General features: G+C 41.2%; 1 protein-coding gene across 8 annotated transcripts in view; it reads right to left on the minus strand.

The window, feature by feature from the left end:
- Nucleotides 1–24997, minus strand: part of RUNX1T1 (RUNX1 partner transcriptional co-repressor 1) — a 157817-nt gene that overhangs the window by 15754 nt on the left and 117066 nt on the right. For all 8 annotated transcript variants that reach the window (XM_079983114.1, XM_079983116.1, XM_079983111.1 and 5 more), the window contains 4 exons: nt 18161–18411; nt 15712–15797; nt 14465–14660; nt 4035–4103 (listed from right to left, as the gene is read on the minus strand). In XM_079983114.1, coding sequence (XP_079839240.1) covers nt 4035–4103; nt 14465–14660; nt 15712–15797; nt 18161–18411 — 602 coding nt within the window. The remainder of the gene's footprint in view (nt 1–4034; nt 4104–14464; nt 14661–15711; nt 15798–18160; nt 18412–24997) is intronic.

Consider the following 24997-nt stretch of genomic DNA (forward strand, 5'->3'; position numbering starts at 1 on the left):
CAGGACTCTATTGTTCCAGACAAGCATGTGCTCAAATGCATAACTGAACTAGGGCTATAGAGTAATGTGAGGATTAGATCTACATTATCTAACATAATGTAGTCTGCTTTTTCACACTGGATAACATGACTTGTCATCAGTGAGCCAGTGGGGTTTATGGTAGGTTTTTTTGGATGCAAGAGAAGTGAAAGATTTCATGTGTTCAACTGACAACTGAAACAAGTTATTTCTTTCCTTTTTAAAAACTCAACTACTCTAATTAACAAGGAAACTATCCTCCCCCTGATTTAGTGTATCTCATTTTCATCTTTATTCAAAGCAAAATGACAATGATTAATTGAAAATTTAATAAGCAGTAATTATTAACTTGGCAAACCTAGTACCAATTAACACTCTATTAAAACTAATTATGACATGTTTCATTCAAGTGTTTGCTCTTAATTGTTTCACCCACTTAAGAAGCACCTTAATTAAATGTTCTGTTTAATTAAAAACATAAGATTCCTAATAAAAATGTTTTACTGTAGAATAAAAATATTAGAGTTACAAATGTTCGGTGGTTACAGCGCGATGTAGAGTATCCCAGAGAACTATAAATTTAGTTCTCTTTACCTTCAGCTATCATTTCTCTTAACCTGTGAGGTTTCTGAGCTTAGAGGACAGCTAAGGTTAAGGCTGAAACAGTTTCTAGAAAGCAAATTCCATTGAGCTCAATGGGACTTATTCTGAATAAACATATAGGATTGTGCTTTTAATCATATAGGCTATCATCCAGGGATGCTTCCCAGGTGTAATTCAAAGGTTGCTTGTACCCACTGGGATTCTTGACTGCCCCCTTCCCAGAAAAATTAATTCCACACCCTAGTGCCATATCACAACTGCCTATGAAACTACTCTCAGGGTAACAAAGAGTTTGATCTGCGAGTAGGAGCGGAGTTAAAAAAAAAACTTTGGCCGGTACATAATACAGGTTACACAGTTCTTTAAATCTTGTTCTGAATCTTGAAATTTATTGCCATATATTTTATTAGAGCAATTCCATTCGAAACCAAAGGTCCGAATCATTTTAATATCCCCAACGTTATTGTCAAAATCCCCATTTAAGTGAGGCTAGTGCCGCCTCACTTCTACATTTTTCTTAATAGACTGAAACGCACGCTAAAACATGTTAAGGTAGATACTGATCATAAAATACATTTATTAAAAGATATCTGTTTTCCAGAGAGATGTGTTTAATCTGAAAATTCCTGGAGAAGAAACCATAATATTTTACAGGGGAAAATTTTAGAGGGAAAAGATATGCCTTCATTTTTATGAGAGTTAAAAATATGCCCTCACATTACCCTCCCATAAATGAGGGGGATGGGGAGAGAGAAATCAGACTGTGCAGCTATGCAAGACAGGGACTAATTTACTTTGAATATTCAAGGTGAATTACAATTCTATCTAAGTGGCAACAGGACAATAATTTTTGCTTACGATCAAAGCTGCAGCTTGACTAATTGTATATGCAAATAAGGCAATTTATATTTAAATTATGCATTCCTATTCTAGTCCCACCGGCACACACAGATCAGCAAAGAGAATTGGTAGGACATTTGCAAGATGCTTGAATATTTATTACCAACTGCAAACATTCTCTGATCCCTTGAAAAGAAATATATGAAGACAAACCCACAGATGCAAATTTTATTGTCATTTTCATATATGTTTTTAAAGAAGACACAATCTTAAATACATGCCTTTTATCTCACGAAGCACAGTTACCAATGAACATAGTTGTTTAAAAAACAAATCTATTATCTCTTACACTTTGTCTGAACTGGGGGAAGGGATTAAAAATCATCAAATGTTAGTCCTAGGGATGGGTACATCTATTTTAAGTCTGTGTCAGTTTTGTGATTTGGATGTGTTTTAAATGCATGGTGTGCACATAGCCTGGTGTGAGGCACACTGGGCCCTTGAAAAGGCCGTAAAGTCTTGCCTCTTTCTAGCATAGCTTTTGCAGTTCAAGAGCTAAAATGCTATGGACACCCCTGTGAAATGAGAAGATGCATTAGAGGACTCTGGAGGATTGGGCTCATTGCAAATTTAGACGACATCTTAAAAGCTCTCCTCTCTTCTCTGGGAGGAGACAGAGAGTGCTGTTCATGCAGCTGTGCTGCCATGCTTTCACCGCTAAGCAAGGCTGCTCTCAGATGATGATCAGTGCCTCCTCTGCTGAGAAGATTCTGTTTGTCTGCAGGAGTGGGGCAGAGAGAGAGCTTACACTTTCCCTGGTTGAGGTGCATGAGATGAGGAGATGCATGACATCATGAGCATATCATGACAGGCAGCCTTCCTAGTCCCATGGTATGCAATGGCAGCTATAATATTACAAGTCTTGGTTGGAACTTGCGAAAAGTCTTCCTCCATAACTGTCTAGCAGCCACTGCTGCTGATGTGGAGACTCTGCAAGCAATCCGCAGAGTGCTTGCTTACAAATTTTAGTGCCCGTGCTTGGCTATAATTATGAAGTGGCCCCTTAGAATTAGGGCTAATTGCATTCTGTAAAACATGTAAGCTGGTGACAGTGTTTGGATTTAAGATGCTGGCAGAACGGCTGTGTATACTAATGAGCTAATGAAGTGCAATAATTTGCCTGAGGAGAAAGGAAAAGATAGAGATTCTTGTCAGACTAGCCTACTCACAAGGGCTTAAGATGGAGGATAAGATGTTGTGCTAAGAGGACAAGAAGAAAGGATCCTATCCTACACTGTTCTCACACTTTGCCTTCAAGGAACTTAAGGTGGTGTTCTACTCTGGGTGACTAACCACTCTCAACCGCACAACATCCCCATGAGAGATAATGTATACAGTGGTGCCCCGCAAGACGAACGCCTCGCAAGATGGAAAACCCGCTAGACGAAAGGGTTTTCCGTTTTGGAGGCGCTTCGCAAAACGAATTTCCCTATGGGCTTGCTTCGCAAGACGAAAATGTCTTGCGAGTTCCTGCGGGTTCCCCCCTTTTTCCCCCCTTTTCCTAAGGCGCTAAGCCGCTTATCAGCTGATCTGCTGATAAGCCGCTTAACAGCTGATCGCTAAAAGCTGCTAAACCGCTAATAGCGCTAATCCGCTAAGACGTCAATGGGCTTGCTTCGCAAGACGAAAAAACCGCTATACGAAGAGCCTCACGGAACGGATTAATTTCATCTTGCAAGGCACCCCTGTAGTTTAACATTAGCCTTTCTCTCTCTGCCTCTGGTACTGACACTATTTATTCCTGAGACTTGAGACCAGGTGTGGGAAACCTCTGGCCCTCCAGAAGTTACTAAAATACAACTTCCAATAGCTCCAGGAAGCATAGTCAGTGGTCATGGATAATGGGAGTTGTAGTTCAGCAGCATCTGAAGGGCTAAAAGTTCTCCACACATGCTCTACTACATCAAGGTTGTTCCAATGCCCCCCCTTAAGCCCATCCCTTTTTAGAAGCTGCTGGGATTATTAGCAAAGTCTTAACTGAGGCAGCATATATTGTCTCACCTGGTCTGGAGGTGTGTCTTGTGCCTATTATGCAATGCCTTCCCACTGCTACAAGCCAACTGCAAGGGCTTCCATCCGAAGTGTAAGAACATGCCAATGGTAAGAGGCACATCTTGCAAATACAATACAATGACTTCTAGGCAGGCCAAGCTTCCCAAATTCTATTTGACTTCTCAATACTAACCCATTAGAAAAATCATGTGTGTTAATGTTCAAGAATGAACCATAGCTTTTCCACAAGGAAATGTGAAACAAGCCCTGAAAATGATCTGTTTATTATCTGGGTTTCTTTCAAAAAAAATCCATATTGACATCTCCTTATCTTCAGACATAGATGCTGCTCTAATTAAAACAGTTCTGGTGTTCTGATCTTTTCCAGTTTAAGACTATTAACTGAAACTTTGGCTTATTAGGAGCACATCCCCCCCACCCCTTTTATTCTTTATATCAGAACATTAACAAATGCACACAGCTGCCAAATTGCTAGGCTCGTATTTTTAAACAATTCTTACCAGCTTTCTTCCAGATCTCCTCTGGCACGTATCCAGAAGCAGGCCTGTGAAGGAATTCTCGATGTGAGTCTATAGGAAGGAGGGGTGGGGGGATAAGGGGAGGAAAAGAAGAAAAAGTAGTATAATAAGTAATAGTTAAACAGGATTTTTTTTTAATGCCCTCTCTCTTTGATGCTTCAGTCAAGGGAATGAAAATATAACCTTTATATAAAATGCAGAGGACAATAAAGCCATTACTCCCACATCATTTAAAGAAGAGATCAATCGGTTCATTAAACTGATCTGTCAGAATGCTCTTCTTCCCTAATATAAGGCCTGCCAACTGAAAGATGCTTCATACCTCTCCTTCACTTTCATTTGTAGATAAACTATTAAAAAACAACAACCAAGAGTGAAAAATGCAATAAGGTACACTTGAAGATCTATGGGGGGGGGGTCTCTGTTGTTCCTTGAGCTCTTAGCTGCAGTACTACAAAATAAAATCAGCTAATATTTTCCTCCCTGATCTTCTCAAGAAGAGACAGGGACTCCAACATACAAAAGATGAGTTTTGCAACTGGGTCCCATTAAAAGGCAAGGAAGGCAAATATCTATGAACTCAAAACAAAAGTGGGAGTCAAAGGTCTTGATTTCTTCATACGAAAGCCCCCGGTTGGAAAAGGCTGCAAATTCATTGGGTTTTATCTGATAGTGATTCTTCACAAGTGGAAAGCAGTTTTGCTTGAGCAATAGATTGCCTTGGGGGGGGCAATACTGCAGCCTTTGGGGGGGGCAATACTGCAGCTCCTGAAAAGATGCTTCTGAGGGTTGGGAGGCAGTAGTGGATATGGCAGTCGGCAAGAGGGACTGGCAAAAAACGAGGGCTCTACCTGCCAAAATGGAAGTGCATTCTGTGATCACAGGGTGCGCTCCAGCTATCAGAATTGTACTGTTGGAAGGGGCCATTAGCGCCATCTAGTCTAATTCCCTGCAATGCAGGAATCTTTTGTTGCAGTACAGCTCCCACCAACCCTGACCATTGACAATGCTAACTGGGAGCTGGAAGTTATGGTCCAGAAACATCTGGAAGGCACTACATTGGCTATCCCTGTGCCAGCACAAAACTGCAGCCAGATAGTCAGCAGTTCAAAGAATAGAGTCACTTTTAGATTTCAAAGCTGTTGGATAATCAGTATTTTTTTGTAAAGCACGATGAAGAATTAAGGTGGTGGAATGCTCCAGTCTTATTTTCCTATTGACAGTTCATGGAGAGGTAGATGACTTTTTGGACAGTACCATTGCAGACTGCAGGTGGGAGAGTCAACCATTCAAATTGCTTCTATACAATAAGACTCTGTGCAACTAGCATAGCAGATACCTGCGAGAGAGGTTCTAGCCTCGTCTTCTTTGAAACACACAAATTTATTTTTTGTGGGGGACTCCCGTAACTACTGTATGCAGTGATACAGTCCAGGAATAGTTTGATCAAATTGTGTTTATCTAGTTCAGACCTAAGTTCCATTGTAAAGCCTGAGGGTTGAATTCAACATAGTGCTAATCAGTCAATGCAAATATTTCTCCTTATTTAAATCTGTTCTGGGTGTTCCCTTAACCCTCCAGGGGAGATTTAGGGGATGGCATGAGAGGCATGCATGGGGTAAGGAGATAGGGAAAGTCCTGTTACAACAAGCAAAATAAATAAATAAAATGTTTGAAACAAGGACATTAAACCACTAGCAACCCTAATCATATGCATTATCAGTTAAATAGTATTTCAATGCCAAGACAACGTCATATCTGAAGTACAGTAAGTCAGCGCAGTAGATATCACCAGCTCTCACAATGCCTGCTTGCTACCATAATTTTTTTTAGCAGCAGGTCAAAATAATATCACGGCACGGCAATATACTCAATTGGCTACTGATGGTCCCTTCCATTCTCTTTCTAATCATGTGCAAACATAAAAAATATTACTTATTTTAGAGTAAAGAATAAAGCATTCTTTATTTCAGAATGAATAAACCCAATAATGAGGTGAAAACACTCAAAAAAGAAGCAGATCACTTGATTAATTTGTCTTAGTTCCCCAGAAGAAAAGGGATTTATAGCTGAATGCAGATCGCAGATGATATAAAGCAGGGAGATAAATCACATCTGTTGAATCTGGCAGGTTTAACAATACAGTCCACAGTAAGCTTCACATGTGGCAGTCAGAGAAGAGACCACCTTACAAGTCCATTAATCACTTGGGGTGAGATTTAAGCTCACTGAAATCTATGGCAAAGCAGCCATTAACTTCAGTAGATCATTTGCTGTTCTGCAAAGGAAGGAATATGAAACCTGAGCTTCCCTTGAAGGCCTTTAGAACATTTTGAATATTGCAGCAGTGCTGGCTCCAGGTGCCCTCTGCTGGGCCATTTCCTCCATCATTGGGCCAAGGTTAGTTTATCTGGCAACAATGGGCAGCATTCAAAGCAGTACAGGTGACTGCATCTAGCCATGATTAAAAATTGCCCCAGAGCAATGCTATGTAGCTGGGAAATGAGAAAAGTGGCTAAATCTTCTTAGAGAGAGCTGGGCTGGATTTTTTCAAAAGGAGAAGGTGAGGGCAGGTGCCAGTGGCAAGGTAAGGATGCTGGGGCCATTGCAATTGCCCAAGGATGCTAGCAGCGACTCTGCATAAGAAGATGAAGCTGCAATGCAAAGGGGGAAAAATACACACAGAAACTTCCATTTTGTTTTTAACTAGTTGTTAAAATGTGATAGGGACGCGGGTGGCAGTGTGGGTTAAACCACAGAGCCTAGGACTTGCCGATCAGAAGGTCAGCGGTTCGAATCCCCGCGACAGGCTGAGCTCCCATTGCTCGGTCCCTGCTCCTGCCAACCTAGCAGTTCAAAAGCACATCAAAGTGCAAGTAGATAAATTGGTACTGCTCCAGCAGGAAGGTAAATGGAGTTTCCGTGCACTGCTCTGGTTCGCCAGAAGCGGCTTAGTCATGCTGGCCACATGACCTGGAAGCTGTACACTGGTGGCTCCCTCAGCCAATAAAGCGAGATGAGCGCCGCAACCCCAGAGTCGGCCACGACTGGACCTAATGGTCAGGGGTCCCTTTGCCCTTTACCTATAATCATGATGGGATACAAAATCCAAAACTTAAATCTTCAAATGGTTGAGGCAGTGCTAACTATATTCATATTTATGCTTTGGAGACTACCAGCAGTAGCCAGTGTGGTGGGATAGAACCATTAAGTTGCCCTCCTGATACTGGCATCACTATAGCTTACCTGGATCTGACTAGGATGGAGCAGATCAGTGGCAAGGTGAAAGTTGAGCATTTGCACTGATGGAGCCAATCCAGCAGCTTCCCACTGCCCTGCACCATCCAGGAAAGATATAGAGAGACCAATGTTGGTGGAGAGAGTCCATGGCTCTGCTTCAGCACACCAGTTGTTATGGGATGCTGCAGGTGAGGAGCAGGATCAAGGGTTGCACTACACTACAACCAAACATTTGCTGTTCTGTCCTTGGTACATTCCCTTGCTGTGTATCAAGCCCAAGGGCAGTAAGCCATGCAACAATCCCCTTATTTTCACTATAGCTTTTCCACATGATAGCAATGTTAATAAAAAATGAAATGAGAAATGCTGCGCTGGCTTGCTTAGCTACGCAAGAGTAAAAAGTAAACGGAATTCAATGACATCATTGACCGGATTGCCAGCTAATTGGTGCAATTTCCAAGCACAAAGATCAATCAAGCTCATATTCCAACCACAATTCACATAGATAATGTAGCCAAGACTCTGCAAAAGAATTAAATCAAGATCTTATAAAAGATTTCCATAGGGTTTAATTTAAAAAAACAAAAAAACCTGGAGAGGGAAGTATGCCGTAAAGAATGATGAAAATAATAAGAAACATATTCTTAAATCCTTAAAAAAAATTATTTAAGTGGATAAGATGAAAATAGTCTGGGTGGCTTTCTGTGTTGTGAGACACGTCTCCATAGTTCTAGAACAGGAAGTGAGCAAAAGCTTCTATAAAGACTCAGCATCGTAGCAATCATTCTTTCAAGCCAAAGAGTTATGAAATCTGAAAGAATGGAAGGAAAATTGTTTCAGTCTTGTTTCCCTTGAGGTTATTGACAGAGTGTTTGGCACTGTGAAGACTACCACATATTGTTTAGATTGCTGCCCATCTTGCCTGGCTAGTTGAGCTTAAAGGGCTATGGGGTGAAACATTGTAAAGAGAGAGAGTTCCTCCTCAGTTAAAGGAACTGATAATCTACCAATCTTGAAGAAACTACACAGGAATGATTTAGCCAGCTGTCTAAGACATTCTCTTTTATCAGAGGACAGCTGAATGTGTGGTGGAGACCAGCACTTGGGTGACACATCTTCCTTCAATCTCTTCCAGTCAAACTTCTGGCCTTGTTATGTGACTGAGCATCCCTGCGGGGATGATCTGTGTCTGGAAGTTGATGGAGAGAACTCTTCCTTCTTGATAATCCCTGGACTTTGCAGTGGTCCTTTGGATAAGGAGAACATGTCATTCTGTAAATCTGCCTTGAAAAGCTAGTAGGAGCGTCAGATTTCTCTAGAATGGCTTCATGCTTCTAGACTGGAATGCATTCAAGGAGTCCCCAGTTGGTGATGCTAGCTCAGCCACTTGGCGGTTGGCATGGTGTTCCACTGGGCTCAGTTGTATCACTGATACTCCTTAACATGAAGCCACAAAGAGAGAGATCTGAAATTTTGAAATTGGGTGTCAACCAATATGCCGATGACATCCAGATCTCTGTTTATTTAAATAAGTATCCAGCGACAGCTGCCTCAGTTCTAAACCAGTATTTGCAGGTTGCAGTCAGCTAAGTAAGGTTAAACAGACTGAAACTGAATGAAGACAAGATTAAGGAAATGCTGGAAGTTCTTCTTGGGAGAGATAAGCTGGCAATTTATCTGTCTGACCAGTTTAAGAGCCTAGGGTTCTTCTGAACTCTCTATTATTTCTGTAAAGACAAGTATCAGCAATGGCCAGGAGTAAAAGGTAAAGGTAAAGGTACCCCTGCCCGTACGGGTCAGTCGTGTCCGACTCTAGGGTTGTGCGCACATCTCACTTAAGAGGCCGGGAGCCAGCGCTGTCCGCAGACACTTCCGGGTCACGTGGCCAGCGTGACGAAGCTGACGGGAGCTCACCCCGCCACGGGGATTCAAACCGCCAACCATACGATCGGCAAGTCCTAGGCACTGAGGTTTTACCCACAGCGCCACCCGCGTCCCTATGGCCAATTTAAGGTGCTACACAGATAGGCAGTTTCCTGGAGAAGATGGATACTGTCATGATAGTACCTCCTTCTGGCATACCTAGGATTGATTACTATAATGTGCTTTATGAGAGACAGTCCTTGAAGATAGCAGACTTGAAAGTTTTAATTGGCATATGTTGCCCATTCTATGGTTAGTTTGTGGGCTGTCTTAAGCTTTGGAATGGTAAAATATAAACATTTTAAATAAATCCCTGTTTAATTAAACTGTTATTTCAAGTAAACGAAATATAAAAATGCATTAGAAAGAGAGACAAGTTTGCTTATCCACTGAAAGTTACACGTGATCCAATGCAACTTTGTCAGGATTTTGTCGCTTTACAACTATTGCTGGATTGTAGCCACCAAGAACAATAAAAAGAATTTTTGGGGTATAAAAGAAAATGACATTTTTGAAGTTATATCTGAAAAAAACAACTAAGGTACTAAAAGGAAGGGACTAGAGGAAGGAATTTTAATTTCTGCAACAACGCCAGATTTACTACTTTGCAAATGTCAACAGCATGCAGAGAATGGAAGGGACACTAATTTTTTTCCTAACTGAAGTACTAGACCACCTGTTTGCAGATATTAACCCAAGACTATGTGCAGAGTTAGAGAAACAAAATGATAAGAAAACAGTATCATAAAAGAACCAAGGAATTGCGGTGGAGTTTAGCACACCATAATGCAATGTCAAGGATGAACATTCGGAAAGAAATTAAAGGAATGAGCCAATTCACAAGATCATAACAAATTGAGGTGTAAAAATAAAAATAGAGACTGTCTCTTAAACTAGGTAAATAACAGAACATCCATATTGTAGCTAGAAGACCTGCTTTTATAAGAAGGAAAATATCTATCTCTTCATATACTTGGCTTATTGTCAAAGTGATGTAAAGTTTTTCATGTATACAGTGTAGGAGATTAATCAACCTTGATATCAGGAACAATTCATAAATTGGAGAGAACCTGTCAAACTGCTTGTAAAGTTCAGCAAGTACAAAAAAAGCATTTTGGGATTCTGCAGATCATCGGGGAGATTGGTATCAACAGAAATAAACAGTTGCTGCAAGCACAGAAAGAGAAAAGGCATTTTTGACAGCTGAAACAAAATACAAAGTACACTAGAAAAATGAAACCCATGTCCAGTCATTATACTTGCCTCCATCACTTCAAGGTGCATGATAGCAACTCAAGGCTTAGAAACTAGCCCTGCTCCATCCTTACATTATTATTTATGTTTTAATAAAATTCATTATAAATCACCTTTCAGGGTACCACTGCACTCTCAATGTAGTTTACAACATTTCAGAAGGCCGTAATAATAGTAATTTAAAATAATACTAATATAACCACAACATCACATTTTTACCCTCCCCAAAACACCCTGAGCAAGGAACTAATCACATCAATTAATGGACAAGCAGACCGACAAAAAAAGTTTTAAGATTTTTCTCCGCATTTATAATCACTGGATAATTTCAATGTTTTCCCCAGTTTCTAATTTTTCCAAACTTTCCCATTCAGTTCTCCATGCTTCCTTAGCAAGTAGCAGTTGTCTTGAAAATTCATCAGTATTTTAGTGTGAAATCTGTCCCTATATATACTTTTCTGCAGTTTTGACTACTATATACATTTTCCAGAACATTTTTCCAGAACACCTTGCAGTTTTGTATGCAATTTTCACCAAAGTATGAAAATTCATGCACCCACTGCCCTGAACATATTCATTTTTATACAGATTGGCTGCAGAACTGCACCACAAAATTCAGAGAAATGCAAATTTTGAAGGGCAATTGTGTTTTGAAAGGAGGATGCTAGTTCCTCTATAGTTCCTCTAAAGGAGGATGCTAGTTCCTTTATAGTGTTAATTTTCAAATTATGTCTCTCTCTGACTCACCTGTCCATCATACCATATAGAAAACAAAAAAGAGGCAGGACTGTAGTTCAGCACATGCTATGCATACATCAATCCAAAGCCCATTTCATGATATCTCCACATTAGGGCTGTTTGCAAACCTGGAGATCTGTTGCTGCCAGTCAGTGTAGATAAGATTGAGCTAAATTGACCAAAGGTAAGACTTGGTATGAGGGACATGCTGATCAGAAGGTTGGTGGTTCGAATCCCCGTGATGGGGTGAGCTCCTGTTGCTCGGTCCCAGCTCCTGCCAACCTAGCAGTTTGAAAGCACGTCAAAGTGCAAATAGGTACCGCTCCGGCAGGAAGGTAAACGGCATTTCCGTGCGCTGCTCTGGTTGGCCAAAAGCGGCTTAGTCATGCTGGCCACATGACCCGGAAGCTGTACACCAGCTCCCTCGGCCAATAAAGTGAGATGAGTGCCGCAACCCCAGAGTCGGTCACGACTGGACCTAATGGTCAGGGATCCCTTTACCTTTACCTTTAAGACTTGGTATGAGGTAGGTTCTTAGGTTCCTAGCTTCCTAAGAAACCTTCAGTAGTAACCCAGCCTGTTGTGTTTACTATACCACAAGATATATAAAAAGGAATTCCTTTTTAAGAGGATGAAGATCAAACACTATTCATAATGTTAAACATCCTCCTACAAAGTAGCTGAATAAAGTGATAGATTATTTACATGATTGCCCATCATTTCCCATCAAGTGAGTCCTAAGTGTGAGTGTTTCTAAGTGGTGTTTTTCAGGACTGAAACAATTTTACTCTCCTACCTTCCATGCAAATTTTTAAGCACTTATTTTATTTGACACAACAATGGACCAAGCCAATTTTAAATGCCCGAAATAGCTTTACCTAACATATATGCAGATGTGAGTAGTGCATAGAAATGTCAAGTATCTAGTATAATACACATAAATGTTTATTGGATTTTCTTGTTATTTTGAAACAAGTGTGCGAGGAGTATTTCAATTATTGTGTTTTCAGAGTTATTTTTTTGAGGGGGGGGGGTTGTTTCAAAATGTAATGTGTTTGCTGTTTTTAACAATATTTGGGCCTACATGATTTATTCTGAGATTCATATAAAGACAATTTGTTTTGAATCAGACTACTGGCCTACCTAGTCTAATATTGCTAACTCTAGCAGAGGTTCTCCAAAGTGTCAGACAGAGAAATCTCATACTCTTCCTACTCTAAATTACTTTTAATGGACAACGCTAGGGACTCAACACAGTACAGTGGTACTTTGGTTCTCGAACAGCTTAGTTGTCGAACAAATTGGCTCCTGAACACTGCAAACCTGGAAGTAAGTGTTCTGGTTTGCGAACATTTTTGGGAAGCTGAACGTCCGATGTGGCTTCTGCTTGAGTACAGGAGTACTTCTCCTGAGGCCAATTGGAAGCCGCACCTTGGTTTTTGAACGGTTTTGGGCGTCGAATGGACTCCCGAAATGGGTTAGGTTTGAGAATACCACTGTATTCCCTTCATGCAGCTGCTATGGCCCCTCATCTCAGTGCAGTTTTATATTAGGAAGGTCATAACTGATAAAAGTGCTCTGCATACGAGAATACCATGAGAATAATCTATTTGCTTCATACAAGTTATTGAAACTAAAAACTCGAGCAAAGGGAATCAAGTTGCATCAGTGGAACACTGTTCCACCCAGAGCAAAGGTTTGTACATGTGTGCACAGAATTCTGTGAGCAGTATTTTTCTTTTCTTTTTTCCCATTCATGGTCCTCTGGATTAGAATCATCACAGTGACTGAAAATGGGCTGATTATAACTATAGTCAAAACTAATCTTCAGAATGGGTACTAATATAAATCATAAAGGGGGGAAAGACGCAACAGCGTAACAGATGGTCCTCCCCTCCCGCACGCAAAGCTACTGGAAATGACAAGATGGTAATTTTTACAGGGTGGATTAGCTCATTAAAAATGACAAAGGGGGATCTCTGATATCTGAAACACAGAGAGCACACAAAAGCAGTATTTATATTTTGTGATGGCCTTAATTAAAGTTTTTTTTTTTTTAATGACTATGGCCATGATCCCTCAGTTCCTCTGTTGGCTGGAGAAGTACCTACTGCAGCAGTGTACCAGTTACATTTGAGGGTATTTTCGATTGTTGGCCTGACTTCCTCTCGACCACAACCACACTGACTTGGCATTACTCCTCTAATGTTAAACTGTACAATTTAAAAGATAATACAGAATGAATATATTCATTGCTTTTCTCGGGAGAGACTTGGTACCAGGATTTAAACAAAAACCACAGAAGAATGGCACACACTTGGCAAAGGTTTTACCATCCTGCAAGTCGAAGCAGAAATGTTTAAGTAAAACCAGAGTGGCATCCAAAGTTGTCATATTGGCTACCAGTTTCCACTCTCTGTTTCTTTTAGTACTTTTGTGTTCCATATGCAGTCAAACCTTGGTTTCTGAACAGCTTAGTTGCCAAACAAATTGGCTCCTGAATGCCGCAAACCCGGAAGTAAGTGTTCCAGTTTGCGAACGTTTTTCGGAAGCTGAATGTCCGATGTGGCTTCCGCTTGAGTGCAGGAAGCTCCTGCAGCCAATATGAAGCTGCTCCTTGGTTTTCAAATGGTTTCAGGAGTTGAATGGACTCCTGGAATGGATTAAGTTCGAGAACCAAGGTACCATTGTAAAGGCTTATATGCCTAATTCAGGTAAACAGATGGAGCTGAAGCTGCATTTCAGTACAACTTCCCCATCCATTGGTGATTTTAAAGAAAGGGAGCAACAAAAATAGAAGGACTGAGAGAAAACAGGATTGGGCAGAGACACATTCTAAGGAGCACTGCATTGTAAAAAAATATGTGAACTCTTTTAAGTTTGGAGGAGACTCTTGAGAGTCCCATGGACTGCAAGAAGATCAAACCTATCCATTCTGAAGGAAATCAGCCCTGAGTGCTCACTGAAAGGACAGATCCTGAAGTGAGGCTCCAATACTTTGGCCACCTCATGAGAAGAGAAGACTCCCTGGAAAAGACCCTGATGTTGGGAAAGATGGAGGGCACAAGGAGAAGGGACGACAGAGGACGAGATGGTTGGACAGTGTTCTCGAAGCTACCAACATGAGTTTGACCAAACTGCGGGAGGCAGTGGAAGACAGGAGTGCCTGGCGTGCTCTGGTCCATGGGGTCACGAAGAGTCAGACACAACTAAATGACTAAACAACAAGAAGTTTCCATTTAATGCAGATACAGTACCTAAAGGGACGGGATCTGGATTCACTGGACTCTGCTGCCTGGAGTGATTGCTACCACTGCCTTTTTTTAAATCCTCTGCATCACTGTACCGCCGTATCCAGTAATTAAGTTCCTCCCGGTCAGCTTCCTGACATCGCCGTAGCACAGTGAGAGATCGCCTTGTTTTTTCCACCATGTCCATGATGCAGTTTAAAAGCTGGAAGTCAGAAAGGAAAAGGTGTCAGAAAGGAAATGATAGGGCTTCACACCACACACATTCCATGAGTGGGGATTTGAACCTGGGACTTGGACTTAACTCTTGACACGACACCATACTTGTTTTTACTGTCTAATCATATTTTTGTTTATTCAGTCACAGTGCTGAGAACTCTTTCCTTGTTCAAATAACTAGCAGGTTTTGAAGGAACAGTTCTGGAGGGCACCAAATATACAACTCCTTGGGGGACATACAAATATCCTGCTCTAATTTCATGTTGCACTGCTGGCATGGGACCTGCCATTGTGGAACTTCTTCCCATGCCACTGTGTGATGAAAGAAGCCCAGAGCCATCTGGGAGCCACCCATTCTGCGAGTCTTTTGCATGCTGCAATTGCCCTAGTTTTCACTGTTGGTGCTGGTCCAGGGAGCAGCCTCACAATGGGCTCCACTAAAGTGGCCAAGTACTGTACTTCTTATGTTACTTTAGCAGTGTGGGAAGAAGCAATGTAACATGGGAAGAAGGCCATAACAGAGACAACTTCCATATTATTCTTAGGTTAAGCAGAAATGGCTAGGTAAGTAGCATAGTGAACATAAAAACGAATACAACAACAATAATTTACACAGTACGCTCCCCGTTTGTGGAATGTTCTCCCCAGGGAGAACATCCATCTTCATCTTTTAGGTGCCAAGCAAAAACATTCCTCTCCTCCCAGGCCTTGACCAAGCTTACTTAGGGAATTCAAATCAGAGAAGATCTTTCAACTGGCCCTTTCCAAGTCATAAGCTTTGTCCGTGTGCTCATTACTTCATGTATGTGAAGTAACCGAACTGCCTGACCTTTGGTTACCTACGGGAGGAAATAGATGGCATGCAAAAGAAATCGTCCCAAGTCATAAGCGTATATGGATCAAGGTGCAAGTTTCTCTTGTGCTGTTTGGGGAGCCCTGAATAATTTAAATAGTCTCATTTCATAATGCTTATTACTTTGAGACTGCAATCTACTTATACATCTATTGAGACACAAAAATGCACAGGTATTTCTTACATGGTCGAGGTGTTTCCATTCTTCTGCCCATTCTCTGTCTGTTAGCCTATGATCAATCATTTCTTCTTGACGTGTGCCATGCAACCCTGCCAAAAACAAGCAACCCCCCATGAAATATTAATAACATGCAAGAGTCAACCAGCAATAATTTAATTTTCCACGTATACCCATAAATTATAGGCATTCACAACACTGCCTGGTTATGAGGAACAACCATTACGCAACACACTGATCAGATACACCAGCATCAAGCAAATGAAAGAGGCACAGAATAAGATCACAGGGCCTGAGGTATAATAAGACCTTCTAGGTCCCCAACAGCAGTTCTGGAGAAGTTGATAATCAATGAAAAAAAAAAGACACAAAAAATACAGACTTGCCCCATTGATCCTCAGTATTATGAGATCAATAAGGAGGAGAGAACATTGCTAGACAGTGATAAGTGGAACACAAGCAGGCATATCACATTCTGGTCCAATCAATAAACAGAAATAGGGATGGGGACAAAGAGAATTTATTCATTCATTTATTTAAAACACATTCAGACTGCTCCCTCACCCTTAAAGCAGCTGACACCATATAATAAAAGGCATTCAATGAAAGAAAACTCCCCCCCCCATTGGATAAAACATACAAAGCCCTCTGTGATACATCCACAGAATCAACTGTGCAAAAACGGCAGATAAAGGCAAGGATCTCCTCGCATAACAGGCCAAGCATTCCAAAGTTTAGGGGCCATGGTGGTAAAGACCCTGCTGATGGCTGTCATTAGTTTGATGACAGCCATCAGCAGGGTCTTTGCCACTGCTGCAGTGACAACCCACAGAGAAGGGCTTGAATATCCAATCATGACTGGCACACTGGCTAATATAGGGAGGGGCAGTTTCTCAGATAGGTGGGTCCCTTGCTATGCACCAGAAAACTGGCTTTGAATGTGGCTCTGGCTATAGTACCATTTTGCCACAGTGTATGGGACACTGTGTATTAGATCCGGATCCTAAGGAGTGCAAGTTTTGTTCTGCTCACCAAGATGCCACACCCCATCCCAACAGCTCCCCACACCCTATTCAGGATGGTCTCTTTGCCCACCAAAAAGACTTTTTAAGGGGAATGGGAGCTGGAAGGGACAGGAAAGTCCCCTTGCAAGAGCTTCCTTCCACTAACAGCTGGCGTTGTGGTCTAAACCACTGAGCCTTGGGCTTGCCAATCAGAAGGTCGGTGGTTTGAATCCCCGCAATGGGGTGAGCTCCCATTGCTCGGTCCCTGCTCCTGCCAACCTAGCAGTTTGAAAGCACATCAAAGTGCAAGTAGATAAATAGGTACCGCTCCAGTGGGAAGGTAAACACCATTTCCGTGCACTGCTCTGGTTTGCCAGAAGCAGCTCAGTCATGCTGGCCACATGACCCAGAAAAACTGTCTGGGGACAAACGTCAGCTTCCTCAGCCAGTAAAGTGAGATGAGCGCCACAACCCCAGAGTCGTTCACGACTGGACTTAACTGCCAGGGGTCCTTTACCTTTACCTTTAAGGTAGTCTTACTGCTGCAGTGCTTAAAACTGAAAGAAAGTGTCTATATCTGCTGGCCTCTGTTCCACCTGAAGGAGTTATTTCAGGAAAGGACAGAGCTCAATGATGGAGCACATTCAATCTCTGGCATCTACAGGTAGAGCTAGGGAAAAACCTTGTCTGAAATTCTAGAGAGGTGCTGCCAGTCAGTAATAAACTAGGTGGATAAATGGTCCAACTCAGGGTAAGATTGCTTCATATGCTTATTTCACCACTATCCAGTTTCTAGACCTCCAGCACTGATTGTGACTTGGTCTCTTTCTAGAACACATTGGCATTCAACATAAGATCTGCTCCAAAAAATAAAATAAAAACCCAGCTGAAACAATGATTCTCTAACTAAAACAATGGCATTAAATGGAAGTGAACAGCAAGAGGGCAACTGAACTTTCAATAGTTTATGGAAGTCAATCGTCTTAGGGCACAAACTCCTGGGAATTCCACTGCAAATTGATGTGGAATTACCGTAAATGGAAGACACAAATAAAGCACATATATTGTTTTGTCTAATTTCCTTTTATTTCAACGGGCCATGAAAGATGCATCTACCCGGGGGGGACAGACCCCATAAGAATAAAATAAACATTTCTATGCCTTTCTGAACCCACATTTTTTTTTTATTCAAACGTATTTTTTTTTATTAAACAGTCATGATTTCTGGCCATCCCAGAAACAGGAATGTAGAAAAGGCAGAGCAGGTCTAAAGTGCAGCATTCCTACTTTCTAACTCTGCAGGGGCGGAGAACAGGTCAATTTACTGGAGGGATTCTCTCCCCTGCGCTGCGATCAATTCATGGACTGTATTATACATTTCTCCACTCATAGAAGAGCAACTGAAGTTTGATGCCTATGTAGAGCAAACCAAGAGGAAGAGCTTTGCTTACCCATAGGTCTGTTTCTGTCCCTGAGGTCCCTGTGGTTGGGGTGTCTGTATGAGTCCCTGTAGTGGTGGGCGATGGCCATATCATCCAAACGGTAATGCTGAGGTGGAGGCGGAGTGGGGTGAGGCAGACCATTGGGCTGGTAAGACAAACCATTATTTGGACTGTACCGCTGGCCTGGGCTAATAGTGCAGGGCCGCTTGCTTGGATGCTCTGAGTGCAAAGGCTCTCTGTCAAAGCCATTTTCTTTGGTTCTAAAGAAGAAAAAGGGCAACATGTTTTGCGAAAGAGTTACAGTCATACCTCAGGTTACACACGCTTCAGGTTGCGTTTTTTCAGGTTATGGACCAGCCGAAACCCGGAAGTACCAGAACGGGTTACTTCTGGGTTTCGGCGGTCGCGCATGCACAGAAGAGCTAAATCGCGCTTTGCTCATGCGCAGAAGCGCCGAATCGCAAACCGCACGTGCGCAGACGCGCCACTGCGGGTTGCGAACATGCATCTCACACGGATCACGTTCGCAACCTGAGTGTCCAATGTATATCCTCCCTACAGGGAAGGTGAGTGTAACTTTCATAGCACGTACAGTAGATGAAATACATTTATTCATCATGGACATTTATTTCAGACTCCACTAAAAGGTGGGCAAACACAGGATTTATTTCAGCTTGTTCCCTGCTTTGCTTTAAAGCTGAGCAATAGCCACATTCATAAATTGGTAGAAATCCTTTCTGCATGTCAGCATCTTACAATTTACTAGAGTCACTTTTTTCTTCTATTGCCCAATGCATGGGCGCATAGCCAAGAATATTTGGCTCATTTGTGACTTTGCTTCTTGATAACTTTGTCATGATCTCCTATCGGAGAATGATCATTGCTACTATTTTTTTTTTTTTACAGGCTTTCTTGGAAGCTATAGATAAAAATCTCTTTCAGACTTAGAGAGTTATTGACAAGGCTTTAAATCCTCCAAAAACTGTGCCATCAGGAAGAGTACTATCAAGTGCCATAACATTAAAAGTGTTGGTATTTTTAAAAAACATTCATAAGAGTGAAAGATCAGTTCTTTACACGTAAACATATATCAAACCTTAAACGAAAACTGAGAATTCTGTGAATTTTTTTCCAGAGAAAAATAAAATAGAAATAGAAACACTTTATTTGAATTGCATACTACTGATAAAATGCAGCAATATCTTTTACAGAATTATGAAAGCTCTCAAATAAACAGCATGCAGACATTTCTAGAACAAAAAAAATTATGATAGCCTAATAATAATAATAATAATTTTGCATGGGAAATATCATTAGTTCTCTACCAAACATAACACATTCCCATATTTGCATTTCAGAGATTTTGCAGAGGCATTTTGGAAGCCCCATATATAATGGTTGTTCTTAAACTGTTTGTATAGTAGCAACTACAGCACAGGTGGTGGGGGGGAGGGAAACCCACTGCTGTTGATATGACTACAACTTTTCCAACATGGGTCATGATAGGCGGAAAAAGTAAAAGCACAGGGTTGAAAGGAAACCATGTCATAAAATGTTTATACAACAGTACTTTTAAAATGGTCATGCTGCTTTCTGAAATTGGATCCTTTCAAACAAAACTGCCATCCTACTGCACATACTGCTATGCTACTTGGAGAACTTTCTGTGCTTTTCCCTCTTCTCATTGTATTAAGTTGCTATTACCCAGGGAGTGGTGGACAATTCTACCTTTGATATGCCTGTCGACACTAGCAGAAATGAAAGCTTTACCTTTGAAAGAAAAGAAATCCCCCACATGCTTTTGTGATAAGAGGATATCATGCAGTTAAGATTGTGCATTTGATTGGCCCAACTTAGACTGATGGAACTAGATTGCAATGGACTGAAAAATCTGCATTGCAGATAACAAACTGTTTACAAAACGTAAGGATAATAAGCATTTTTAAAAATGCTTTATTTATTATTCTGGGTTACAAGTGGCAGAAGGTACCTGAATCTTAACTTTCATCTATGCAGATTTTTGTGGAACCTGGAAGCTTTCCCATTTCTATACAAACCTATAAATAAGCTATACAAACCAATAAAAGCACCACTTCAATTAACATACATTGGATGAATCTGATTTTGTTATACTCAGAGCAAACCCACAGAATTAATACCACTGACCTGGGTGGGAAGCCTTTACCACGTGGCACGGCTCTGGAACCGCACGGCTGGGGCAGTGGGGGAAGAGATGCTTGGTGTCTCCCCTTCCCGGCCATGCTGGGATGCCAGCTGGATCCTGTCCCATGGACCTATCAGGCCACTGGGGGGAGAAGATGAAGATACTCCCAATGTTTTTCAGGGGGTGGCCTGCTGTGGGTTACCCTCTGGGAGGATCACTGCAGGATTCACCAAACACCCATCCAGGAGGTGAACGGGCAGGATGAACTGGACCTTCCTGTGGTTTATTGGCCACCATATTTAGGCCCAGGGAGGAATTTGCCTACCTCATAGCAACTGTCACAACTTTGGCAGATAAGACATTGGGTTGGATCCTAAATTGAGCAGGTACCCCATTAAAGGGGTCTAGGAGAGGTGACTCTGTCCAGGAGCCCATCGGGGGCCAATGGGCCAAAACACCTCTCCCAATGCCAACCCTGGGCAGGGTTATGGCACCTGGTGCATGTCAGAGGCAGCTCCCCACTTCAGGGCTTACCTCAATTGGTTTATCAACCAGGAGGTAGGCTGCTTGATATTAGATTCATGCCTAATGCCTTGGCCAAACCAACTGGAATCTGTAATCAATAGAGTTGTGGCCTATTTCGACCCAAATACCAATCTCCTGTGTTTAGTTATACAGTCTGGCCTACAGCACACCGCGAACATCCTGTACCCACACCAGCAAATGGAGTTATGTAAGTCATGACTAACTTGTCAATTGATTTCTGTAGGTTTTCCCTGACTATGACTTAGACAGGGAATGCAACTTCTATCCTTTGGAACCAACTTGGCCAAACCATTAAAAAAATTGCAATGTGGAAATGATTTATATGTGACCACTACTGAGACAATATTCTTAACACCTTGTCACGCATGACTTTTGAAAGGAGACCTATAATTAACAAGGATGCTGTGAAAGCTGTTATTTTTCATGCTTGAAGTGAAAATTGCATATTCACACGTGAATAAAAGTCTCAAGCAGGCTGCAGGGTTTGTGAATAAAACAAAAATGTGCAGGATGTTCTGCTGTTAATCTAAAGGTGATCAGCACTGGGTCTGTTGTGCCTTTGCATGGAAAGCAACGCACCAGTTAAGCCTGGCTGTGACTTCCATCACTCTCTCTGATGACCATCAAAAAGTGACTACTGTTCTATTTTTATCTTGTAAGTAATTACAAGCACCATAGTTAGGCTCAGTCTGCTAATAAGAAGGAAATTCATGCTGCCCATGCTCAGAGAAGCAAATAATAGTTGTCATGTGCCTGGGACCTAAAACTTGACTGGCAGTCAATCATCTATCCTCTGTTCTGCTTAACTGGAGGCGTCAGGGATTGAACCTAGACCTTCTGCTTGCAAAACAAGTGTCCTATCACAAAGCACTAACAAGTTGCAGGGCACATTTCTGATTGGCTGAAGCAGAATGCAAGACCAAAGAACATCTCCATTACAGGAACATGAAAAATATGGTGGAGAGGATAGGGACAGCAGCCACTAATCCACATTTGATTTAAGTCTGTAGGAAATGGATGAAATACCCCTCACAAACAATTAGCTTCCAAATTCAAGTGTAGTGGGTGTTCAGTAGACAGGAGGATGTATGGAGAATATATTTGAACAATTGTCCATAATTGCCAAGGTGACTGCTGTCCACCTATGGAGCTGGGGGAGGATTATTTAATTTCTCACTAGAAATTGAGCCTGAGTAATGCTACCTTATTCTTGTTGGCAAAATGCAAATAGAACAATAGCTTATTTTACAAGGTAATCAAATGGCGAATGAAAGTGCTTTTAAAATGTGCAATGGTGTGCAATTAATGACACAGGAATATCTTAACATTATGGAAATTGCACATCCACTTTTGTGGATAAGTGTTCTGAGCACACAATGTTCTGGAAGAAAGACAAATGTATGTTGACAATAAGGCAAGTGGAAAAAAACGAATTTGAGAACTGCTGAAAACAACACAACAATAATTGTTCTTATTGCCAAGACCAACAATCAAAAAAAGGTCAGAAGCAGGAAATTAGTCAGTGAGGCAGTTGGAGCATTACAGGATAAAAGAGTTTCTGCCAAAGGTGTACAGGGAAATTGCAGAGAGGCTGAAAGGATTTTGTGCTTGTCTTTGCTGCGAAAGATGTAGGTAACCCATGCATAGGCTGACTTTTTTGAGGAGATAGTCTGAAGGAATGAGACAAATAGACATGATCTTCTACGGCTTACTGGCAACTAAAAAGAACAAATTGCCAGGACCAGATGGCATCCACCCAAGAGAACAAATCAAATATGAAACTGCTGATCTTCTAACAAAAATATGTAACTTGCCTCTAAAATTGGCCTCCATACTAGCAATGTAAATAGGTGTTACATTGGAAAGTAGCCAATGTAACACCTGTTTTTTAAAGGAATCCGGGAAATTACAGGCCAGTTAGCTTAATGTTAACATCTTTATGGGTAGATTAGAGAAGCACATTATTAAAGATAAATATTATCAACACATTATTAAAGATTCTGTCATATCAAGCATGTGGGAGAACACGTCTAAAGAAGATCCAGCATGCCTTCTGCAAAGGGAAGTCCTGCTTCACTAAATCTTAAGAGCTCTCTGAGTGTGTCAGCAGCATGTCAGTCTCACAGACACTGTAATCTTGGATTTCAAAAAGATTTTTTGTCTCATTCAACTTAGCAGGGCTGGTTATTGCAAACAGTAATAGGAATAAATGAACAATTCTCAAAGTGGAGGAAAGAAAGAAGCTGTACTGGAACCTGTAGTTTTAAAGTTGTTTATAAATGATATGGAATTAGGAGTGAACAATGAGGTGGCCAGGTTTGTTGATGGCACCAAATTGATGACACCCAAGCAGACTGTGAAGAACTTAAAAAGAAACACACCACACTGAGTGGATGGTCAATTTATTTATACCCCCCAGAATGGGGCTGGGTGGAGTAGCATTCCAGTTCTTGAACTAATTTTGGGACTAATTTTGCGCTCAATTGAAATGGAAGATCTTGGGGGAAAGCACAACCAACTGGAAACTGAAGAAAGGAAACTGAATAAACACTGTTGCTGCCCCCTGCCATCTTCCACATTGCTGGTGCAAACCCAGCAGGGCTTTGTTTTTGGTTATTTCTCTGCCTTCAGTTCTCCTTGGGTTAGGCATAAATATATCCACGGCACAATGCTATGCATGTCTCCTGAGAAGTAAGTCTCAATAAGTTCAATTGAACTTGCTGGCAATTATGTAGGTGCAAGATTCCAGCCTCAGGTTACAAAATTCAGTAAATGAATCCCAAATATCCACAAAGTTGCCTCATCTTTGACATCTTTCCTTTGTTCTTATAAAGCAAGGCAATTTAGCCAATTGCACACACATTGTTGCTATTCATTATACTATATATAGAAAGTTAGGTAATTAATATATACTAGTTAGGGGCTACAGTTATATATGTAGCAGTTTCACTATATTCTTTACATATGTATTCTTTACATATAAGTTCCTTGGCACAAAACAGAAGAAAAAGAATTGGATCAAATGTGATGGAATAGTCATTATGCCACTTCCCGAGATAGGGTAGAAGTTGGGGGGGGGGGGCTAATTTATAGAATGAGCAGAGCATTTTTCATCTGGCATGCTATGCAGTTAGAAAAAAGAAATATATGTACATATATGTGTGTGAGTGTGTTGCCTCCTCAGGTGTCACTCTCTTTTCTCATTCAATGACTGATGGCTCCCAGTATTATTACAGAAACAGATTGATCTTTTTAATGAGCTAGTTTAATAGACTCCAAAATCTCACTGTGGCTGCTCATCCGTATCAGACCATATGCACCAAGAAAACATTCAGTGAAACACAGAGTTCTGTTGGCAGGCTGCTCCTACAGTAGACCAGGGTATATATAATATTTAAGTTGCTAAATTATAGTATATTATATTAATTGTATTATATGTTTTTCCTGGTTGTCCACAAACCTTTGTAAGAGTGGGTACATGCACAAGGCAGAAACAAGGAATATTGCATCTCTTTTCAGCCTTCATTGAAGAGGCAGCCCTGAATATGACAAACACCAAGGAAGGGTGAAGGGTGGGATTTATTAGCTTTATTTTAACTAATTTCTACCCCACCTGCTCAATTTTTAAAGTGGGGGGGGGGCATTTCTCACTAGGAACTTAAAATCAATAAAAATTATAATGTCTAAATGCAAGTATTCCATCTAAATACAATATTGGATAGTAACAATTTCCAAATCCAACAAAGTCACAAAAATTGGTTAAGAAAAAGAACAGCAAGCAGAATTAAGCTTTATCCCTTCAAATCGTTTGTTCTCTTTAATTCATGAGTTGCTGTCCACATGTATCTAAAGGAAATCTACAAACGTATCATAAAAACAACTTGATGGCATTAATAGATCAGCAATAGGCCAAGTCTCTGTGCTTCAATAGGAGCAGCTTTCTGCAAGTATGTGTCACTATCGAAAAGGTCCTGTTTCCTACACAATAGCAGGACTTATTGAAAGATCTTTATACTTGTAAAGGCTCATCTGGGAGAAGTTTCTCTTCAAAATATCCTGGACCCAGAATGAATGGAACAACATGCAATTTAGCTTACACAGAGATGATAGTCATTCGGCAACTTGAATACACTTCT

The sequence above is a fragment of the Podarcis cretensis genome, assembly GCF_951804945.1.
Source record: "Podarcis cretensis genome assembly, chromosome: 7".
Classification (NCBI taxonomy): Eukaryota; Metazoa; Chordata; class Lepidosauria; order Squamata; family Lacertidae; genus Podarcis; species Podarcis cretensis.